At 47.4% G+C, this 19230-nt stretch overlaps 2 protein-coding genes across 12 annotated transcripts in view; one reads left to right on the forward strand and one right to left on the reverse strand.

Annotated features, from left to right (window-relative positions):
* Positions 1-4530, forward strand: part of STAU1 (staufen double-stranded RNA binding protein 1) — a 56114-nt gene extending 51584 nt beyond the window's left edge. For 7 of the 8 annotated variants that reach the window (XM_059132880.1, XM_059132881.1, XM_059132883.1 and 4 more), the window contains 5 exons: positions 234-309; positions 504-823; positions 1437-1559; positions 2333-2418; positions 3008-4530. In XM_059132880.1, the coding sequence (XP_058988863.1) occupies positions 234-309; positions 504-823; positions 1437-1559; positions 2333-2418; positions 3008-3023 (621 nt within the window). In that variant the 3' untranslated portion in view covers positions 3024-4530. Of the gene's footprint in view, positions 1-233; positions 310-503; positions 824-1436; positions 1560-2332; positions 2424-3007 lie in introns of those variants that run through there. The other variant, XM_059132882.1, reaches the window with a different exon arrangement.
* An 8690-nt stretch (positions 4531-13220) lies between these two features.
* CSE1L (chromosome segregation 1 like) overlaps positions 13221-19230 on the reverse strand; it is a 48531-nt gene continuing 42521 nt past the window's right edge. For 3 of the 4 annotated variants that reach the window (XM_059132889.1, XM_059132890.1, XM_059132891.1), the window contains exons 18-25: positions 19072-19222; positions 18720-18928; positions 18227-18324; positions 18045-18130; positions 17540-17621; positions 15922-16089; positions 14741-14972; positions 13221-13654 (exon numbers count right to left, since the gene is read on the reverse strand). In XM_059132889.1, coding sequence (XP_058988872.1) covers positions 13565-13654; positions 14741-14972; positions 15922-16089; positions 17540-17621; positions 18045-18130; positions 18227-18324; positions 18720-18928; positions 19072-19222 — 1116 coding nt within the window. In that variant the 3' untranslated portion in view covers positions 13221-13564. The remainder of the gene's footprint in view (positions 13655-14740; positions 14973-15921; positions 16090-17539; positions 17622-18044; positions 18131-18226; positions 18325-18719; positions 18929-19071; positions 19223-19230) is intronic. The other variant, XM_059132892.1, reaches the window with a different exon arrangement.

The following is a 19230-nucleotide window of genomic DNA, read 5'->3' on the forward strand; positions in this document are numbered from 1 at the left end:
GCTGGGGGGAGGGTCAGGAGGCTGCAGGGGGGTGAGGAGGGTCCGTGTGGGTGGGGGGGGGGGGCGGGCTTCTCTGCTGATGACCTCTTCATATTTCAAATGGTTATAAACCAAAATTAATACTGGTTGGAGTGTGTATAGTTTCAGGGAGTAGGAACTAATTTTGCAACAGTTTGATTTACACTCATGGCCTTTTTTTTTTTTTTTTTTTTCTTTTTTTTTTTCTTTTTAAGACACCAATAAAAAAACCAGGGGATGGAAGAAAAGTAACCTTTTTTGAACCTGGCTCTGGGGATGAAAATGGGACTAGTAAGTGTGATGTTCATACTGTCTTGATCTGAATGTGATTCTGGGCTTGGCGTGGTTCCTGGAGTGAGCAGCGGTGTTGAGCTCTGCGTCCTCCCCGGGCCGTCGGGAGCTCCGAGGGAGGGCTGGCGGGTTGGAAGATGTCTCCCAGCGGCACTTGTGGCTTTGTGCTGATCTGTCTGCGCGTCCCTCCCTAGGCAATAAAGAGGACGAGTTCAGGATGCCTTATCTGAGTCATCAGCAGCTGCCCGCTGGGATTCTTCCCATGGTGCCCGAGGTTGCCCAGGCCGTAGGAGTCAGTCAAGGACACCACACCAAAGATTTCACCAGGGCAGCTCCGAATCCTGCCAAGGCCACGGTAACTGCCATGATAGCCCGTGAATTGTTGTATGGGGGCACCTCGCCCACGGCCGAGACCATTTTAAAGAATAACATCTCTTCAGGCCACGTACCCCATGGACCTCTTACAAGACCCTCTGAGCAGCTGGACTATCTCTCCAGAGTCCAGGGATTCCAGGTAACTATGAAGCTGGAGCTGTGTGGTCTAGACCTCAGTGCAGTCCTCTTTTTTGGGTTTCTCTCAGCAAATGAGCCTCGGACCTCCTTTATTAAATCCAGGTCTCCGTGTGGAGGAAGGGCAGAGGCCAGAGGCCTGGGGGTCCTGAGGTGTGTGGAGGGAGTTCAGGGAAGTGTGGGATAAGCCCGGATGGTAACAGAATCGCCTTGTCCTGTAATAATAAACTTAAAAAAAAAAAAAAAAAAAAAAAAGCAAGCTCACCGTAGTAACAAAGCTCCTCATCTTAGGCATAGTTACAGCAGGAATGGGTTCAGTGTGCTGACCCTTTCTGCCGGCAGAAAACGACGTGGCTTCTTTCAGACCACGTGTTTGGTGTCCCCTGCCCCCCAGACCAGGATTCTGGGGGGACATCTAGGTTCTGGGCAGGTGTAGGGAGCTGGGGCAGCGCCTCGTGCCTCTAGCAGCGGGCCCCTCGGGCAGCCTCGCTGACTGAGCAGGAGGCGCTGGGGCCGCGTCCGGTGGCGAGGGGGAGGAGGCGGCGTCCTCTCCGGTTGCTGGGCCCCTGCCTGCTCGCCGCTGCCCCACCGGCCTCACAGTGTTCTTTTCCCCTCAGGTTGAATACAAAGACTTCCCCAAAAACAACAAGAACGAATTTGTGTCTCTTATCAATTGCTCCTCCCAGCCACCTCTGATTAGCCACGGTATTGGAAAGGACGTGGAGTCCTGCCATGACATGGTACGTTCCCCGGTGCGCCTGGCGCCTGCCCGTTGCTGGCCGTGGGAAGACAGGAGAAGGGCTCTCCCGTCGACTTCGGTGGTTTTACAGATTGCATGTTTTTGAAGATTTCGTCCTTAGTTTATTGGATTGCTTTTTCATTGTTAATCACAATATATTGGCTTGAGACACTCCCTCCTGTTCTGTGCTTTTCGCCTCCCTTGCTGACCTGACCTGGGGGGTGGACTTGGGACTTGAACCGTGGGCCGCCTCCATGCGCTGTGTCCATTCATCTCCTCCCAGAACACAGACCACAGGCCCAAGTTCGGGCAGCTGTAGAAATCCCCTTATTCCGGCTGCTGTTCAGGTGAAACACCCTAACGAGAAGCACAAAACTGAGAAAAGGGATTGATTAAATTAATCTGGGTGAACTCTGGTATGTCTTCCTGATGGAATATAACGCATCCGTGAAATTAACGTCTTTAGGGATGATGTGTTCTAGCAAGGGAACACAACAGGCATTTGTTTTATAGCAGGATACAGAATGTGTGGTCTAGTTACTATAAAGTTAAAAATACTAGAAGAAAATACAAAATTAGAGGTGGCGATTCAGTGAGGGAAACATGGATAATTTGTTTTGTAGTTTGTACTTCACACTGAAAGTTCAGATATTAAGGGAAAGTGTGGTTTAGTGGGACTCGCTCTTTTGTCCCTCGCCTCCCTATTCAAACAGTGCCCTGTGCTGTGGCCCGGGGTGGCGGTCGTGCTCTGACTCTTCCTTTCGTCCCCGCTAGGCTGCACTGAACATCTTAAAGTTGCTGTCTGAGCTGGACCAGCAGAGTACAGAGATGCCAAGAACAGGAAATGGACCAGTGTCTGTGTGAGTGAGCTGATTTACTCGGAAAGGCAGTTCTCTTCCTCATTTGCATTCATTCAGACCTCGGGAGTGGGAGTTGTGCTCAACTCAGTAGTGGGACCCTCCCCTCTGTCACCTTTGTCCCTTTCCCGGAAGGGTTTCCAAGTGGTGGCCAGAGCTCTACTTTTTAAAAAACAATTAGAATAGGTGATACATACAAAGGGTCCAAACCCCACAGTGATTTTCAGAGATGCGGGTGCTCAGTCTTGCCCCCCCGCACAGCCCCCACCCATCTTACTTTCCCTGCCCCCACCCAGAGATCACGTGTTTATTAGTTTCTTCCGTATTTTTCCTGGTGTTTCTTCATGCAAGTACAGTCCCGTATTTCTTGTATTTGCCTTTTCCCGCAGAGATCACGTACTGCGCACTCTCTCTCCTCGTTGCTTTCTTCGCTTGGCCATAGAGCCTGAGCAACGCGGCACACGGGGCTCCCATAAACTGGGGCCTGTGCTGTTGGGCTTCCGTGTCTGCTGTGTTCTTCTCATTGTTAACATGGGTTAAGTTTTCTTACATTCCAAAACTGGCATCATTTTCATTTTCTTCTTCCTTGAAGGTGTGGGAGGTGCTGAACCTTTTCTGGCCACGAACCGTTGTAAAACCCCAACATACATACTGAAAATACTGAAACTGCTTTGAGAATTTGGAATTTCTGATACCTCCAGTGGGCTGAGAGACGTGCTGGGTAAAGAACCGAGGCGGCAGTGGTGACAAAGGCGGGAACACACGGAGGCGGCCGTGGCTGTGCGCACGGGTGCTGTTTTGTCCCCACACACAGGCAGCTGCTGTGGGGCACGGCAGGGTCTGCTGAGTGGCCTCGGGCCCCTCTGTGCTCGGCTGTGGCCGCTGCTGTTTGGGCCATGCGAAGGAAACCAGGAGGAGAGCACTTTCTCGGAGTGGCTCACTCAAACCCTTGGGACACACCCTGGACACCCACGCCGGGGAGCGGGGCCGTTGACCAGCCCCAGAGCCAAAAGCACCAGAGAAAATCAGATGCTTCCTACTCAGCGCCAACTAACCATTCTAGCGTGCTCTGGCCCCACCTCCCGTGGCTCCCACCTCCCCACCACTGCTTTCTTTCCCAAAAGAGATACATATTCTTAGTTTTATTATTTTCTTTTGATTGAAATGACACTATATAAATTTTCATCTGAGAGTTTCTCAATTGTATCTAGTTACATAGCACAGTTTAGAAACTTGTCTGAGACTGACTCTATCCGTAATCTAATCAGCAAAGATCATATCCATGTGTATGTGGTTATACGTTTTGACTTTATTGGACTAATCCAGGACCATTTCAGTGATGCAAATTGTGTGCCGTCTGGTTTAGCTGAGACAGTCCTGGTTTCTCAGTCCTTGATGAAGTCTCCCACGGTTGTATAAATTGGACAGTTTAGGAATTTTAAACTTTAATGATCATTTGGTTCCTTTTCTATTTTATTTTTGTTAATGCAACAGGACTTAAACAAATGAACTTTGATCTTTGTTTTAAAGATTATTAAAAAAAAATTGTGTGTATATACATATGGCTCTTGAGGACACGTAGCTTTCACACACTACAGGATATGGTCTCCGTGTAGGACGTGTACACCCGCAGATGGATTTCCTTGAGTGCTTTGTACTGTTGATTACATCTCCATGTAGGGCTGAAAAGAATGGAAGAATGACCCATGTTTATCTCTGAAACTGTGTTGCTTTTGACGTTGTGTTACTGTGCACAGACGCGTGTGCAGTTAAGGTCCTGCGTGCGGTCCGGATGAAAAGCGCCGTAGCCTTGCGAGTTAAGTACCGCTTCGATTCATTGTTTGCGCTGGGATTTTTCTCCCCATGGAATGTAAGTAAAACTTAGTGTTTGTCACCAATAAATGGTAATACTAAATTTTTTTTTTGGTTAATTTATTCTCAAATGCCACTACTGCTAGCTTGGCCCCCTCCCAACCTGCCTCCTACCCTTTTTAAAGAAGAAAAGAAAAAAAAAAAAAACACTTTGTAATGCTTGTGACTTCTGTTTGGGCAAAATTCTGAAGATCTGAAATAACTTTATATCAAACCATTGATCAATAAACAGCTACTAATGAATTGTTGGTCCTTTCGAGCAGTAACTAAAGTGAGGGAAGAGGCGAGTGAGGGTGCGGAAGTGGCGCGTGGGCGCCCGGGCGAGGGGAGGTGCCTCTTCTCTGGACTGGACACTGTCACCCAAAGACAGGAGCCCGAGGAGGACAGACTTCGACACTCCGAGTGTCCTCGCTTCGAGCAGGTGTTCTCACACTCGGAGTCCAGGTGAGACGCTGCATTCAGGCCTGGCTGAGGAGTGGGCTGGTGGCTTTCTGGTTCGTTTTTGGAAGATGCTCATAAAGGTGGTTCACACGGACGAACCGGCCTGTGGGCTGGACTCCCAGAATGACGATGTGGTCAGAAGGGTGTGGAAAAGTGCTCAGTGACAGAAGGGGGTTTGTCAACATTGCAGGGATGAAACCAGTGAAAGGAAGAACGTTTCCCTCCTCCAGTCCTGGAGTCCGCCATTTCTCCAAGGGGCTGGTCCCCTTTGGTGACGGCAGCATCCGAAAACCAAGGTGTGGGGGGCGGGCGCCTGGCTGGGCTCAGTCTGTCAAGCGCAGTGCAGTGGATCTGGGCTCCATGCTGGGCATAAAAGATGATTTAAAAAAAAAAAAAAAGAAAAGCCAGAGAAACAAAAACCACCAAGATGTGGGCACTCGGAGCACTTTTATTGGGTGTTCTCTAGGCCTTCTGAGCAGACAGCAAGCAAATAACTTGTGTGCGTAGGCGTGCACGTGTGCGTGTTCACGTATACACGCGTTCAGCTGGTTCGTGTCCATGTACTTGGAAGCTCTGCATTTGTACTGCTACGAGCACCCGGGGTTCTTCGCAGCCTCCTCTGTTCCTGGGACCTTCCCCCGGATCAAGACTGTAGCCAGTCTCCCGGCCTCGCCAGCCGCCGCCTCCCCTCTTGCCACCTGCCACTTCTCAGTGGCCTCACAGGCCTGCGGGGAGCATGCTGCGCGCCTCTGCCCAGTGCTGTCCCCTGCCTTCCGTCTGCCCACCGGCACCCGCCACGCTGCAGGACGATGGGAGAGGACAGTGCGGTCTCCGAAGTGAATCACGCCTTGTAGTTAGCTGCTCAGCCCTGACTGCCAAAGCTGCAGGAGGGGGAAGTTTCCCCTTGACCTCAGCGGCGGTGCACGGATTTCCAGCCTTCTTGGAAAGGCTGGTTTTCAAGGGTGGCACATCTTTGTTGTGGAGAGCTGTCCTTGAATGTTCCATAGATTGTAAACTCTCATCAGCCTGGCCGCTGCGGGAGCCCTGCCGCCGTCCTCCGCTGCCAGGGCTCCCTGCAGTAGGTCCCCCCCGCCCCCGGCCCCAGTCTCGACAGGCCTGGACAGAGCTGCCTGGAAGGGGTGGTGCATGCTTTTAGGTCCGTGTGCTCTCTCAGAGCCACAAGAACCTTAGAGCCAAAACAAGGGGCTTCGGCCCTGGGGACAACCCGTGCGGTTCTGGTTTCCACACCACAGGCAGAAAATGAGACAGGAAGGCACTGGAGGGGCAGGTCTGAGATAACCGCAGGTGCTGTGGGTCGGCCACGAGAAGACTGTGGGTCTTGGGATTTGTGGAGCGTCGATCCTCAGAAGGGAGAGGCTCTTGTCCTTGGGACAGACAAGTGTGGGTCTCCCGATCACCTGGGCGTTAGGTCTTGACTTTGCAAGGTGCCTCTTGTCAAAGGGAGGTTTCAGTGAGTAAAGAGATTTCCCCAGAGCTGCTGTTTTGTTGCTTTTCAGAGGCCTTCTTGAGCCACAGGAACGTGACCTACAGTTCTTAGAAGTATCCCTTCTGATACTGGGTTTCCTTCCCCTGCTCGCCGAGCTGATGTGTGTCGCTTTGCAGGGTGAATGTCTAGTGACAGCTGCCTTGGTCCGGACGCCAGGTCCTCCTAGAGGGGCTCCGGCGACTGGAACGGCCCACAGGAAGGCCGCCCACGTTCCTAGCAGCAGGCTGCTGTCCGGGAGTGGCCGAGAGCTCAGAACAGGCCCCGGGCGGGATGGACAGCTCTTGCTTGCTCGCATGCAGTTTAACGTCGGAAACTTCCACCACTACCACCTCTGGCTTTAGGGCTTAAATAGTTCTATGTGCCCTTAAAAACAGAAAAATTTTTACTTGAAATTTCCAAATCTATAAATGGATTTTTTAACCACTTGAACATTGCTGCATCGGCAGGGAGAAGGTAGCCTGTTTTCCTCAATAGGTTTTTTGTTTTTGTTTTTAATTAATTAATTTATTTGACATACTGCACTAGTAGGCAGAGAGGCAGGCTGGCAGGGGGGCGGAGCAGGCTCCCTGCCGAAGCAGAGAGCCCAATGCGGGACTCCATCCCAGGATCCTGGGATCACAACCTGAGCCGAAGGCAGCGGATTAACCCACTGAGCCACCCAGGCGCCCTCCTCGATAGGTTTTTAAAAGAAATGAGGGTTCTAAATGGCAGTGGCTAACTCAGGGGTGGGGGGGGGCAAGGGGATTTCGATTCACGAAAGCAGCGCAACTGTTTTCTTGGAACTTCTTGCTCCTCTCTTTATTTGCTGTGCTGCGTTTAGTGAATACAGAGCATGTGTATATAGAGAGAGAATATGTGAAACTCAATGTAAAAGCAACTTACTCTAATTTTGTAATTTCAGTGACATCCATGTTTTATTAGCAAAATTATATATAATTTAGGAAATTTGTACTAGTTTGCTTAAGAGCCCCAATTTGTTTAAGAGTGAGCACACGTGCACACATGCAGGGGCAGAGGGAGGCTCTGCAAGCAGACTCCCCCCTGAACGCCGAACCTGACTCCTGACACTGAGGCTGTGGCAGGAGCAGCTGAGTCTCCCCTGATCTGATGCTGCTGAGCGTGGACAGGTGAGCGAGCAGCTGGTCCCCTTCTGGAATGAGGACCCGACCAGATCCTGTCATTCAGACTGTGTTCTTCTGTGCTGGCTGCCAGAAAGGCCTCCCCGAGAAACGGCCAGAGACTTTTTAGGGTCTGGAAGCTGCATAGGCCTCCGTTGTTCTGTGCAACTGCCCCCTGCAGGTCCGAGCCTCCATGTCCTGGGTGCTGAGCGGGCCTGAACCTGCTCTGGGTCCTAGCGGGACCCTCCTGTCTGGTTGGCTCCTTGGACTCGAGGACAACAACAATGAAAATGGGGTTGGAGGGCGCCTGGGTGGCTCAAGCTGCTGCCTTTGGCTCAGGTCATGATCTCAGGGTCCTGGGATCGAGCCCCGCATCGGGCTCTCTGCTCGGGAGGGAGCCTGCTTCCTCCTCTCTCTCTCTGCCTGCCTGTCTACTTGGGATCTCTGTCAAATAAAATCTTAAAAAGAAAAAGAAAAAGAAAATGGGGTTGGAGGGTGAGCCAGACCCCACCTCAGGAAACCAGAACAGTACAGACCTCCATTAGGCTAGGGCAGGGGATATGCCGGTTTGGGGCTGAGTTTGGGAGTTAGGGCCTAGAGGATTTGTTGGCAAATCTGTCCCCTGAAAGTCCCGACTCTTTCAATGGTGTGACCACCTTTGTCATTGCTCGCCTTGGCCAGGTGTGTTTCCAAGGGCCTGCCCGAGGAAACTTGGTAGAGGGCAGATAGCCTGGGGGGAGGTGTCTGTGCTGCGAGGACGTCGCCTCCCGAAGGAGCAGGGTTGCCACGCAGGGGGACGAGAACTTGCATTCGGCAGAGGAGCTGGTCGGTCTGCGCCTTCTGAGGGGGCAAGGCCGTGTGCTGAACCGTGAACTAGACCGTGAGAGCTCGTGACAGGCACAGCTACCGGCCGGGCATCAGTCCTGACCTGTCACCGCTTTGCTGAGACCTCAGAGGATTTCACCTGAGTGAGGAGGTCCCTTCTCTCACCCCATTAAGACAATACACGTCAGTGGCTCCTCGTAGCGCCTGTGCTGGAAGTGCCTCGTACCTCCCTCCTGCGGCTCTTCCTCCGGACGCTAGCCCGCGGCTCCTGGTCCGCCGGTTGGCAACCACTCGGGGCTGGTGGAGAGGACTTTGCCCAATTCTGTGCCCGAGATGTGGAGCCCGAATCATGCTCATTCTGGGCTCTCCAGCTCTCACGTCTTCCACGGGGATCCAGGCCCCGGGCCACCGCAGCTTTCCCAAGAAAAGCTATAGTGATCGATTCCGTGAGAGCAAGACTTTGTCTCTTTCTCCGCTGGGACTGTAGCAAGTGGGTGAGTTTTGGGAGATCCATGGAGACCCATGACTCCTCCTATCCTTCTATCTCCCTTTGTGTAAAACCAGAGCTGTTCGTTTCGCACCTGTTAGTTCTGAAGCCAGCAGGCGTCCGGGTGCCACTCCCCAGCACAGCGCACAGCTTTACCAGGTCCACGTCTCCGGTCGATTCACTTTTACTTCCCTTTATCCTCCTCACTGCCCACCAACTTAAGCACGGAGCATCCTCTGACATGGGGGAGGGCTGTTAAAAGGTTGCTGGTCCCATTCCATACTTTTGTGTTTTTTTAAGAATTTATTTATTTGACAGAGATCACAAGTAGGCAGAGAGAGAAGAAAGCAGACTCCCCACTGAGCAGAGAGCCTGACATGGGGCTCAATGTCAGGACCCTGGGATCATGACCTGAGCCGAAAGCAGAGGCTTTAACCCACTGAGCCACCCAGGCACCCACTCGTGGGTTTCTTCTAATGTAGACTACAGAGCTATAGTCCTGATAATAATAATGATAGCTGTTCCTTTCGATAGCATCACAAATGCTTTGGATCATGTTGAGAAATGCTGCCTTTGAACTAAAAAGAGGGCACCTCCGGCCCCGCCATTACAGATATACCCTTCTCCCCTGGCGCTGGAGTCCAAGTTCAGAGCCAGTCTGTCCTTGGGACTGAAGGCAGTTTCCTGTGAAGCCTGTTAAGGCCACTGGGAGGACTGGTGCGGCGGAGGATCAGAGTGGAGGGTGAGGTGTTCGCGTGGCTGGGGGTTTGGGATGCACAGCCCATGGCGGGCGGCTCCGGTCTGCCACCCCCGGCCCTGCTGCTCCTCGGGAGGCTCGTGCAGCCTCCGCCGACCAGGATGCTCAGCAGGCACCGGAGCAGCGATTCTTCCCTCCTCTTGGGACCTTAATGATGGGGCTGCCGGCCTTCCTAGGACACTAAGCCTGCTCTGAGGGGCAGGGCTGGTGGACGCTGGGCCTTTGCCCTGTGGACTCACCTGGGAGACGCATCGGGAGGTCCTGTCAGCTAATGTCGCTTTAGAAAGCCAGCTCCCTGGGAGCGGTCATCCCATGCCCTCTAGACCCAGAAGGAGTGACCTAACTTCTCACAAGGAGATGGACCTTTTTCTGATGCGAGGTAAATTTGCTGCTTTTCTCCTCAGCTTTCCCACTTCCCCATTAGACGGACTCCTTTATGCAGCACCGACCGGCCCGTTGGGGCTCGCTCTAAGCGTGGACCATGCTTTCCTGTTGCCACATTTTTCTCTCTCGTCTAATTGAGAAGGGAGGAAACCCAGAAATAGGTAAATGACTTCATACAGTTTACAGTTTATGACTCCCTTCTCCAGCCACATGTGAGCATTTCAAAACAGCCTTTACCACCTGTCACGCAGCAACCCCACAGCAGGTGGGTGGCCGGAGGAGCTGGCCCCCAGGGCAGTGTGTTCCTGTAGCTGTAACCAGGGCTCCTTAGCTCTTGTGGAGAATCCACTGGAAATGACCTCAAGCTTTTCTCAACGGGTCCATGAAGCACCTTTGCCCTACAAAAGGCCACCCCTCACCATTCCCCAGGGCGGCCCCAGGCTCAAGTACCGTTTCTCATTTTTCCCCCCTTTAAAAGAGACATATAGATAAAGCCCAGGGGACAAGGGGCTACTGCACGTAACGGGAGTGCCCTCTCCTGCGACAGCGTGACAGTCACGGGAAAGTGGCCGCATCAGAGTGACCTTATCATCAATACTGAGGAGCCAAGAAACAGTGGCCAAAGTTGAAGATAGAATTAAAAAAGTGTCATTACTGGGATTAAAAAAAAGGATACTAGAAGTGTGTCTTAGACACTCTTCTCAGCAGGGAGGGTGATCTGCCAATTGAGATAGGGAAGAACTAACGGCCCCAGGAGCTGAAAGCTGCTGCCTCAGAAAGTGGAAGGTAGAAAGCTGTCACTCCACAACCACGCATGTGTAACAGCTGGATTAAACCCCAACTGGTTGCGGCACACAAGAGACAGAGGGACCAGTGTGGGTCGGGCTGTGCTACAGGAATTGGCATGGATCTTTCCACAGGACAACTGCTTTGTAATTCCACCATCAGGAAACGGACTGACATAAATGTTCACTTAAATAATTATAGGCTGTTAGATGATAAATTAGTCTTTGAATTTGGCAATGATATTTACCAAAGTAAATAGTAAGTGTTTGTTATCATAAATGATCTCACCTCTGTTAGGGGGGGAACCAAGATTTTTAAAGGTAGGAATATGATTTTTAAAATTTTTTCTGTATTTACCAAGTTTCCAACAAAGAAAATACGTTCATAGTCAGAAACGTTATTTTTAAAAATCAAGCTGTTGAAAGGGGAGATGCACGCAAACAAAGAATCCATGGGCCCAGCAAGAGATTCTCATGATGAACTTGCAGGTTAGATACATTTCCCCGTTATCTCCAGCTACCCTGGGAGTGAGTGCCTTACCGGGGCCAGGACTCTTCCGGAAAGTCTTTCCACCTCTGCCCTCCCAGGACGACAACACTGGGCAACACTGCCAGTAAGACAGGGCAGTGTCCTGCAGTGCTCAGTAAAAACACTTCCTCCAAGGCAGCCCCACTTGCCCCCAAGCTCACCCTAAACAAACACTGCTTTTACTTATTAATACGCACTGTGGGGGCACCTGGGTGGCTCAGTGGGTTAAGCCTCTGCCTTCGGCCCAGGTCATGATCTCAGGATCCTGGGATCGAGCCCCGCATCGGACTCTCTGCCCAGCAGGGAGCCTGCTTCCCCCTCTCTCTGCCTCTCTGCCTGTGATCTCTGTCAAATAAAATCTTAAAAAAAAAAAAAAAAATACTCACTCTGCATATGTCTTTTTATATCTCACAACCATCTGAAAGGGATTATTCTCATTTTGCAGAAGAAATCAAAGTGGAGAGGCTGAGTCATCTGTTCAAGGTCACACGTGTCAGGTGCAGAATAATTCAAACCCAGGTTGGCCCGATCTCAAAGTATGAGCCCAGCTCTTCCTGTCTGCAATGAACTGGTATCACCACCAAGAAAGTCACTAAGGCCTGTCAAAAACTCACTACACACCAGCTCTCAAAATCTTTAAAAGCTGGGTAAACTCTTAGATGATGGAGTAAGAAACCTCCATTTAAATCATTTTTAAACCTCAGCAGAATTAATGACTTGTGCCAAAGAAAAAGGAAGGTGCCAGTCTCTCTGTTCAGAAACTATTTGAAAAGGCGTTATTTACAAAGACGAACGGTCTTCTCCGTTGTATTGAGGAAAAAGTCCACAACCTCAGTCCTCCGGGGCTGAGACGCTGAAGCAAGGGTTCTCTGCGGCAGCATCTGCGGTGTAGGTACTGAACTGTTCACCCAGAGCTTTACCCGAACCGTGCCACTCTGGGAGATCAGGTAGGCAGCAAACAGAAACCCTCATCACCAACTGTTTTCCATTCTGATTTCTTACCTGTATTAAATTATACTTCAAAAGTAGATCCTGGGACGCGTGGGTGACTCAGTTGGTTAAGCAGCTGCCTTCGGCTCAGGTCATGATCCCAGTGTCCTGGGATCAAGTCCCACATCGGGCTCCTTGCTCTGCAGGGAGCCTGCTTCTCCCTCTGACTCTGCCTGCCACTCTGTCTGCCTGTGCTCACTCTCCCTCTCTCAGTCAAATAAATAAATAAATAATCTTAAAAAAAAAAAAAAAAAAAAAAGGTAGATCCCAATACTATCTCAGTATCCTGTCCTGATCACTTAAATAGTAACATATGATTTAATGCTTCCATTACTATGGCAAGACAAAAATAGAGTACACTAGTACAAAAACACTTTGATTGGCTAAGCTGGAGGGTTTCTCACACACTACATGTGTTGAGAAAAACATCCAAAGTCAGGTGCCTGATTTTTAAAAGAAACCACTGAATTGTGCAGAATGAGATTTCAGTTTAATCTGCACCAAACGGACAATTCCAGCAGAAGTAAACTATGCCCCTCAGTTGTGATAGTCTGATTACTTCCCAAAAATGAACTGTTCTAGAACCTGCCCAGGTAGCCTTGTTTGCTAGTGTATACCCACTCCCACGGCTCATCTCAGACCTCAGGTGCTAACATGCTAACATGACAGACACTCTCGAAGGGGCAAACACCTGTGCTGCCCAACGTACGCCTCATGAAGTCAGGCAGGGCCTTTCTCCCCAATTACAGAGGGAGCCATTTGGCCCAGAGTTCATGCTACCTCCTAGAAACAGGTCCAGAAAAGTTGAAACAGAAAAGCCCCAAACCTATGTCAATGTTCCCTTTCCCCTGGTAAGGAAAGAGTAATCTGAGTTTGAATTTCAGTTATTTAAAGAAATTCATTATAATAGTATCAGCACCAAAAACCTGGTCTTCAAGATATTTTTAGATACATATTTGAGGGCTTTTTAAAAAATTTTTTTGATTAGATTTAAAACTATGAAATGTGCGTTTCTTGGCAAGTTACACCAGTGATTCTTTACTTACTTCACATTTCCAATAAAAGCTTAAGGAAACAGACAAAAATACAAAGAAGAAGAAACACAAATGATGCCTCAAAACAAAACGATTTAGTAACAGAAAAAAGTCTCCACGCTCAGTGTCCATCAAAATTTTAAAGTTAACCCAACAGTGCAAATGCTCAACTCATGGTCATATACTGAACTAACACCTGTCCCTGGAAGCTGCGAACTTGAAAGTCCCCCACTTCTACTTATGATCACACAAACCATCTAATAAGCTCACGGTTCAGCTTAAAGCAACATTTAATATTCTTTAGAAGATGGAATTTGTGACAAGTTCAAAAGGAAAACTTGCTTTAATGCAGCTGTGCTCAGACGTCTATGTGATTTCCTCTGAAACCATCCTGGGCTTAGCCAATATGGAAAAGGCAGTTCAAAGCAGCGTCACACTGGCCGCCTGAAGGTACCCTTGGAGATACTGGAGCGCTTCCGCATTGAGGCTGGTGCTCACCATCGATGGAACCTACGAGAGATTGGAAACACGCTGGTTGTCGGGAGATCCTAACGAGCCAACACAAGCCCCCACCTTCTGGAGCACCGCCAGAGTCGGGGAAGGACGGTGAGCCACCAGGCCCTCCCGCAGGGATGCTTGAGATCTCAGCTGCTTTATGCCTTCATATCTGGACAGGTCTAAAAAGCAGAGCCGTAGGCCATCACTGCTGTTCCGTGTGGTAGTGGCATTGTGGGGATTTAAAAAAACAAAGTCCTTACTGGTGAGGGATGCGTGATTAAGTACCTACAGGTGAAACCGGTGCAACATGAAGGGCGGGATACTGGTGATGTTCGAAGGTCAGTGTGTGAAGGTTCGTTACCTGGTTTCTAGGAGTTTGAATGCTGCCATAATAAGAAACACTGAAAAATACACGTTTTTCTCAGATACTCTACAAGGCTCTGTAAAAAGTGCTGGATAATACAACTCTCCAGCCATTATGTTTACTCCATAATCCAGTATTTGAGTATGCTGCAGTTAATTTAAAAAAAAAAAAAAGCCTAGATTTCAGGCGCCTGGGTGGCTCAGTGGGTTAAGCCTCTGCCTTTGGCTCAGGTCATATCTTAGGGTCCTGGGATTGAGCCCCGAATCGGGCTCTCTGCTCAGCAGGGAGCCTGTTTCCTCTTCCCTCTCTGACTGCCTCCCTGCCTACTTGTGATCTGTTAAATAAATAAATACAATCTTTAAAAAAAAAAAAAAAAAAGCCTACATTTTAACAGAAGAATTATTTCACTCTGGGAAATAACTACATTTCTATTCAAAGACTTCTAGAGTGCCTGGCGGTCTCAGTCGGAGCATATGTGACTCCTGATCTTGGGAGCTGTGAGTACAAGCCTCCTGTCAGGTGTAAAGATGACTTAAATAAATAAATAAAACTTAAAAAGTGTAGAGAGGTGAGGGGCGTTGAATCTCTTGCTTTGTCCTTATTCCAAAAGTCATTTGTTTAAAATCTACTTATGGCACACATCATTTTAACTAAAGAAAATTAAGGCCTAATAGTACCTTCTTGCCTTCCCAGAAAGGGGTTCGTTAATCAGAGTTCTTGGACAACACACTCACCCTTCCTGGACAAGCAGTAGAAAGCTTGTGAAGCGACTGTGCCAGGTGAATTTTGGGGTTGTTCACCAGCTGACCGACAGGATCATGCTCTTTTTTCCCAGCAAATGCCAGCTGGGAGAAGGCGGTCTGATACCCTGGTGTATCTTCTATGTCAATAAAGTGTTCTTCATCGGGAATGGTATCATCTTCCGGTAACTCAAAAAGGCCAATCAGAGACTGTAATAAAGGAGTCCTGGATTTGAAGCAAACAAGCAGACAAAAGATTAATAAGCGCACACTTCTGAAGATCTAAAGCAGCAGCAGCAACTCCTCAGAGACACAAACCACAGAGCCACAGTCTCAAGAGGTGGAAGGGACCTTTGAAATGGAGGACGGACACCGGTTCCCACACCATCCTCCAACACCGCTCTGCTCTTTTTGGCCACAGCATGCCAATTTCCCTTTTGGAAACTAACACCGTCTCCAGAGCTGTCCAGCTGGCTGTGTGACCCACTGCCCAAGCAGAAGGCCGTGAATCTCCAAACCAGGGATTCACTGCTGCTAAAAGTTAGAAGAAACGGGCCTCAAATCATCAGATCCCTTTCTGGAAGTGTGCTTGAGCGAACCCAAAATGAGGCAAGGTTCTAGCAACATGTCCAGAAAAGTCAGGAATACGGGGCACAAGCACATAAGATCCTCTTTTAGCCTATTCAATTTCTCCACTTGAAGATTTAAGCCAATTAGTTGGGCGTCTGTCATGAACACTCCTAGAGATCATGCAGACCAGCGACTTTCACCAGATTCTCAAAGGGGCAAATGAACCCCCTCCGATAAAGTTAAGAATCAGGAAACCTCTTTCGAGGCCCAAAAGGACCCACATGTCCTGTCTTGGATCTGATGGTTGCTAGTAGAGAAGCTGTGATCAGAATCGAATTCTCAGGGCGCCTGGGTGGCTCAGTGGGTTAAGCCTCTGCCTTCGGCTCGGGTCATGGTCTCAGGGTCCTGGGATCGAGCCCCGCATCGGGTTCTCTGCTCAGCGGGGAGCCTGCTTCCCCTTCTCTAACTACCTCTCTGCCTACTTATGATCTTTGTCAAATAAATAAATAAAATCTTAAAAAAAAAATCGAATTCTCAGCCCTCAGGAGAATAAGCTTGTTTTATTTTGCAGTCATAAGGGAAGGAAGCTGTAATAGAGTACTTACCATAGCTTGGTATACTCCGTGTCCATCATTGGGGGACATTCTGTTAGCAATTTCGTTATGCCAACTGCACAAATCTTTTTCTCTACATTTCCAGATACCTTCTGAATTTCAGGAATAATGATTTTTTCCAAAACCATTCCAAACATTCTATTAAAATAGAATATTAAACTATCACTTTGATTAATAACTGTGAAATGCTTAGATGTTATTTACACTGACTCCTTAGGAATAGAATAAAATCCAAAATAACAGGGCTACTATTTTTTGATCAGCTGAATGGCAGAGACCTGGAGATGACAAAGCCACAAAGAAACCTCAAACCTTGACCCTGTGGCCGAGTGCTGCCAGCAACTTCTGTGAAATACTACAGTCTGTGCTCATGTGAAATCTTTACAGCCACTTTTCTGTCTCATGGTTTGGTTTGTTGCTTAATTACTCAAAAAATCTTTGAAAAATTAGTTAAGAGAAAGAAGAAAAAGAATTAACCATCACACCACTATCCAGTAATAACTAGTTTTAACATTACTGGATTATAAACTTCCCAATATCCTGTACTTAACATATGTATAAGGATATAAATGTTAATGGCTGTATTATAAAAATTATTTAGCCAACAATTCTTTTTTTTTTTTTTTTTTAAAGATTTTATTTATTAATTTGACAGAGAGAAATCACAAGTAGACGGAGAGGCAGCCAGAGAGAGAGAGGGAAGCAGGCTCCCTGCTGAGCAGAGAGCCCGATGCGGGACTCGATCCCAGGACCCTGAGATCATGACCTGAGCCGAAGGCAGCGGCTTAACCCACTGAGCCACCCAGGCGCCCCTTAGCCAACAATTCTAATATGTTGTTGCAAACAATCCTAAAAGCAAAGTTTTTCATGATACTAAACAATGTAAAATCCTCAGTTTCCACTTCACTAGAAGTACCTGAAGTGGAAACAGAGGGTATCGAAGATACTGGACATTTTAATGCTCTAGGTAAAGAGTGCATGTTTTTGCTTTATATGAGCACACCAATTTACCTTACCCACTAGCAGTTCCTGAAACCAATTTCCTCATAGACCTCTGCAGCTGGAAACCATATTTTCTGGTACTACTTTATCAAGGTTAGTTCATTTTTTACATCTCAGTCGATCTGGTTTTTTTTTTTTTTTATATAATACCAATACATGGATCTCACTTGTGTTTGTGTTTTTTCTCCAAGATTTCTCTTGTCATTTTTTTCTAACTTTCCTTTCCCTATGAAATGGGAAATCCCACTTAACTAGATTCTTTGTATATACACTAAGTGAAAAGCAAAGACTTTCATCTGCAAAATCGCACTATGGCTTTAACAGAAACAGGCTCCTGGAGACAGCCCCAACCATCCCAAATCACGCAGAACACAAGCTGTGTAGAAGGCAGGGGTAGGAGTTAGAAAAATGTTGCAGGGGTTTTCTTATTTGCAACTCAACAGTCCTAAGAATATTTTGAAAAAACCACAAAGATACTGTAGCTCCACCAAGAACTATAAAACCATCCATAAAATAGAAATGCTGGTTGGTGCTAAAAGAGGTCTATTTTTTTTTTGGGGGGGGGCTTTACAAAACAAAATACCGTAAGTAATAAAAACAAACTTACTTTGGTTGTATGCCATCAAATATTTCTTGCAGTGCCAGTGCCCCGTATTTTATGCAATACAAGTTAATAAAGACTAAGAAACCTGTTGAAAGGAGATGCAGAACTCAGAAACTAACCTTTGGAACACAATATATTTGAAAGTGACTTAGTATTTGGAGAATACAAACATCTTAAAATATTTTACAGAAAAAAGCTTATAACTGATAAAACGTTTATATGTAACCATAAAGGCTAAAGGTTTTAGCTACTTTCCTTCATTATTTCTGTAAGAAGAGCCAAATGATCTCACTTCTTTTTTTTTAAAGATTTTATTTCTTTATTTGACAGCAAGAGCGAGAGCACAAGACGGGGGGGGGGGGGAGGTGCAGAGGGAGAGGGAGAAGCAGGCTTCCTACCAAGCAGGGAGCCCGATGCGGGGCTCAATCCTAGGACTTCAGGATCATGACCAGAGCGGAAGGCAGATGCTTAACCGACCAAGCCACCCAGGGGCCCTGATTTTACTTACTCTTGATAAACTTTGTTGTTTTGGAATTCTGAAGTCTTTGGAATAGTAGAATGAAGATTTGCTTCCTGTACTGATCAACGGACTCACTAAAGAAGGTATAAAAGCAACAATATATAAGTCAGCATTGTCTGAGTAACCACAGTCCTTGCTAATCATACAGCAGGGGTTGGACTCATACTCACGGAGGCATGTGCTCTATGATACTGTTTAGAAGATAAAATCCTTGGTGGTCATTGGCTTTAGATGCAATTAGCTTCTGGAAGACACCTAATAACCCAGGCTACAACAAATTAGATCAAATTATACTCAGTTAAAGAGGCAAGGATTAACTATTCCAAAAGTGACACTGTTATTTGACAGACGATGTTTTGGAAAAGGTGCATGCTACAACGATTAACGTTTTCGCTTTTGTTCCTACTTCTAAAGTGGAGAGAGAAAATACCCCATCACTATAAGCCTTAAAGTTAAGTTCTTGAAATTAACCTATCTGGCTCTACTTTTTAATTTTCTACCATGGAGATAATTAAAGGATATTTAATTGTAATAAAATATACATTAATATTTTCTACTAACTACTTTGTTATATTTTAAAATTAAAAAATTTTAAAAATCTGCATCCTCAGTTTCTCTCTGCTACCTTACAAAATGAGTTACATCAAAACAAGTCCCACTCACAATTTTGTCAGCCGCAGCACTTGCTATCGTGTTTGAACCACGTTCTAAGAACGCTTGGAGAAGCCTCACTAGAGCAGGGATATTTCCTGTTCTTTCCCAGAGCACTGGCTGAAGGAGATGAGGAAATAAGGCCATATAAGAAGACGGGATCTCATTTTTGTGTGTTTCCAGAAGCAAAGACATCACTTGAAAGACGTATGGAATAAATTCTGTTGATAAAAGTAAAAACAGCTGTCAGCTTTGTAACTAATGACTCCCACAAAAGGGCACATACCTCAGAGGCAGGCTGCATTTTATTAGCCACTTTACTAGCTTTATTCAGTAAGAAAGAAAATAACTTCTTTTAACTTACCTTGTACATCATTCTGTAAAATTTCAGTAAACACCAGAAACAAAGCCTCCTCAAAATTTACAACAGCAGCAGGGTTAGCTTTACAAGTTATTCTTATGGACAAACATATCGCTTCAAACATGTAGTGATTAAAGTGAGGTTTGCTTGGGTTCTGAAATT

This window comes from Mustela lutreola, chromosome 9, assembly GCF_030435805.1.
Source record: "Mustela lutreola isolate mMusLut2 chromosome 9, mMusLut2.pri, whole genome shotgun sequence".
NCBI classification, from domain to species: domain Eukaryota; kingdom Metazoa; phylum Chordata; class Mammalia; order Carnivora; family Mustelidae; genus Mustela; species Mustela lutreola.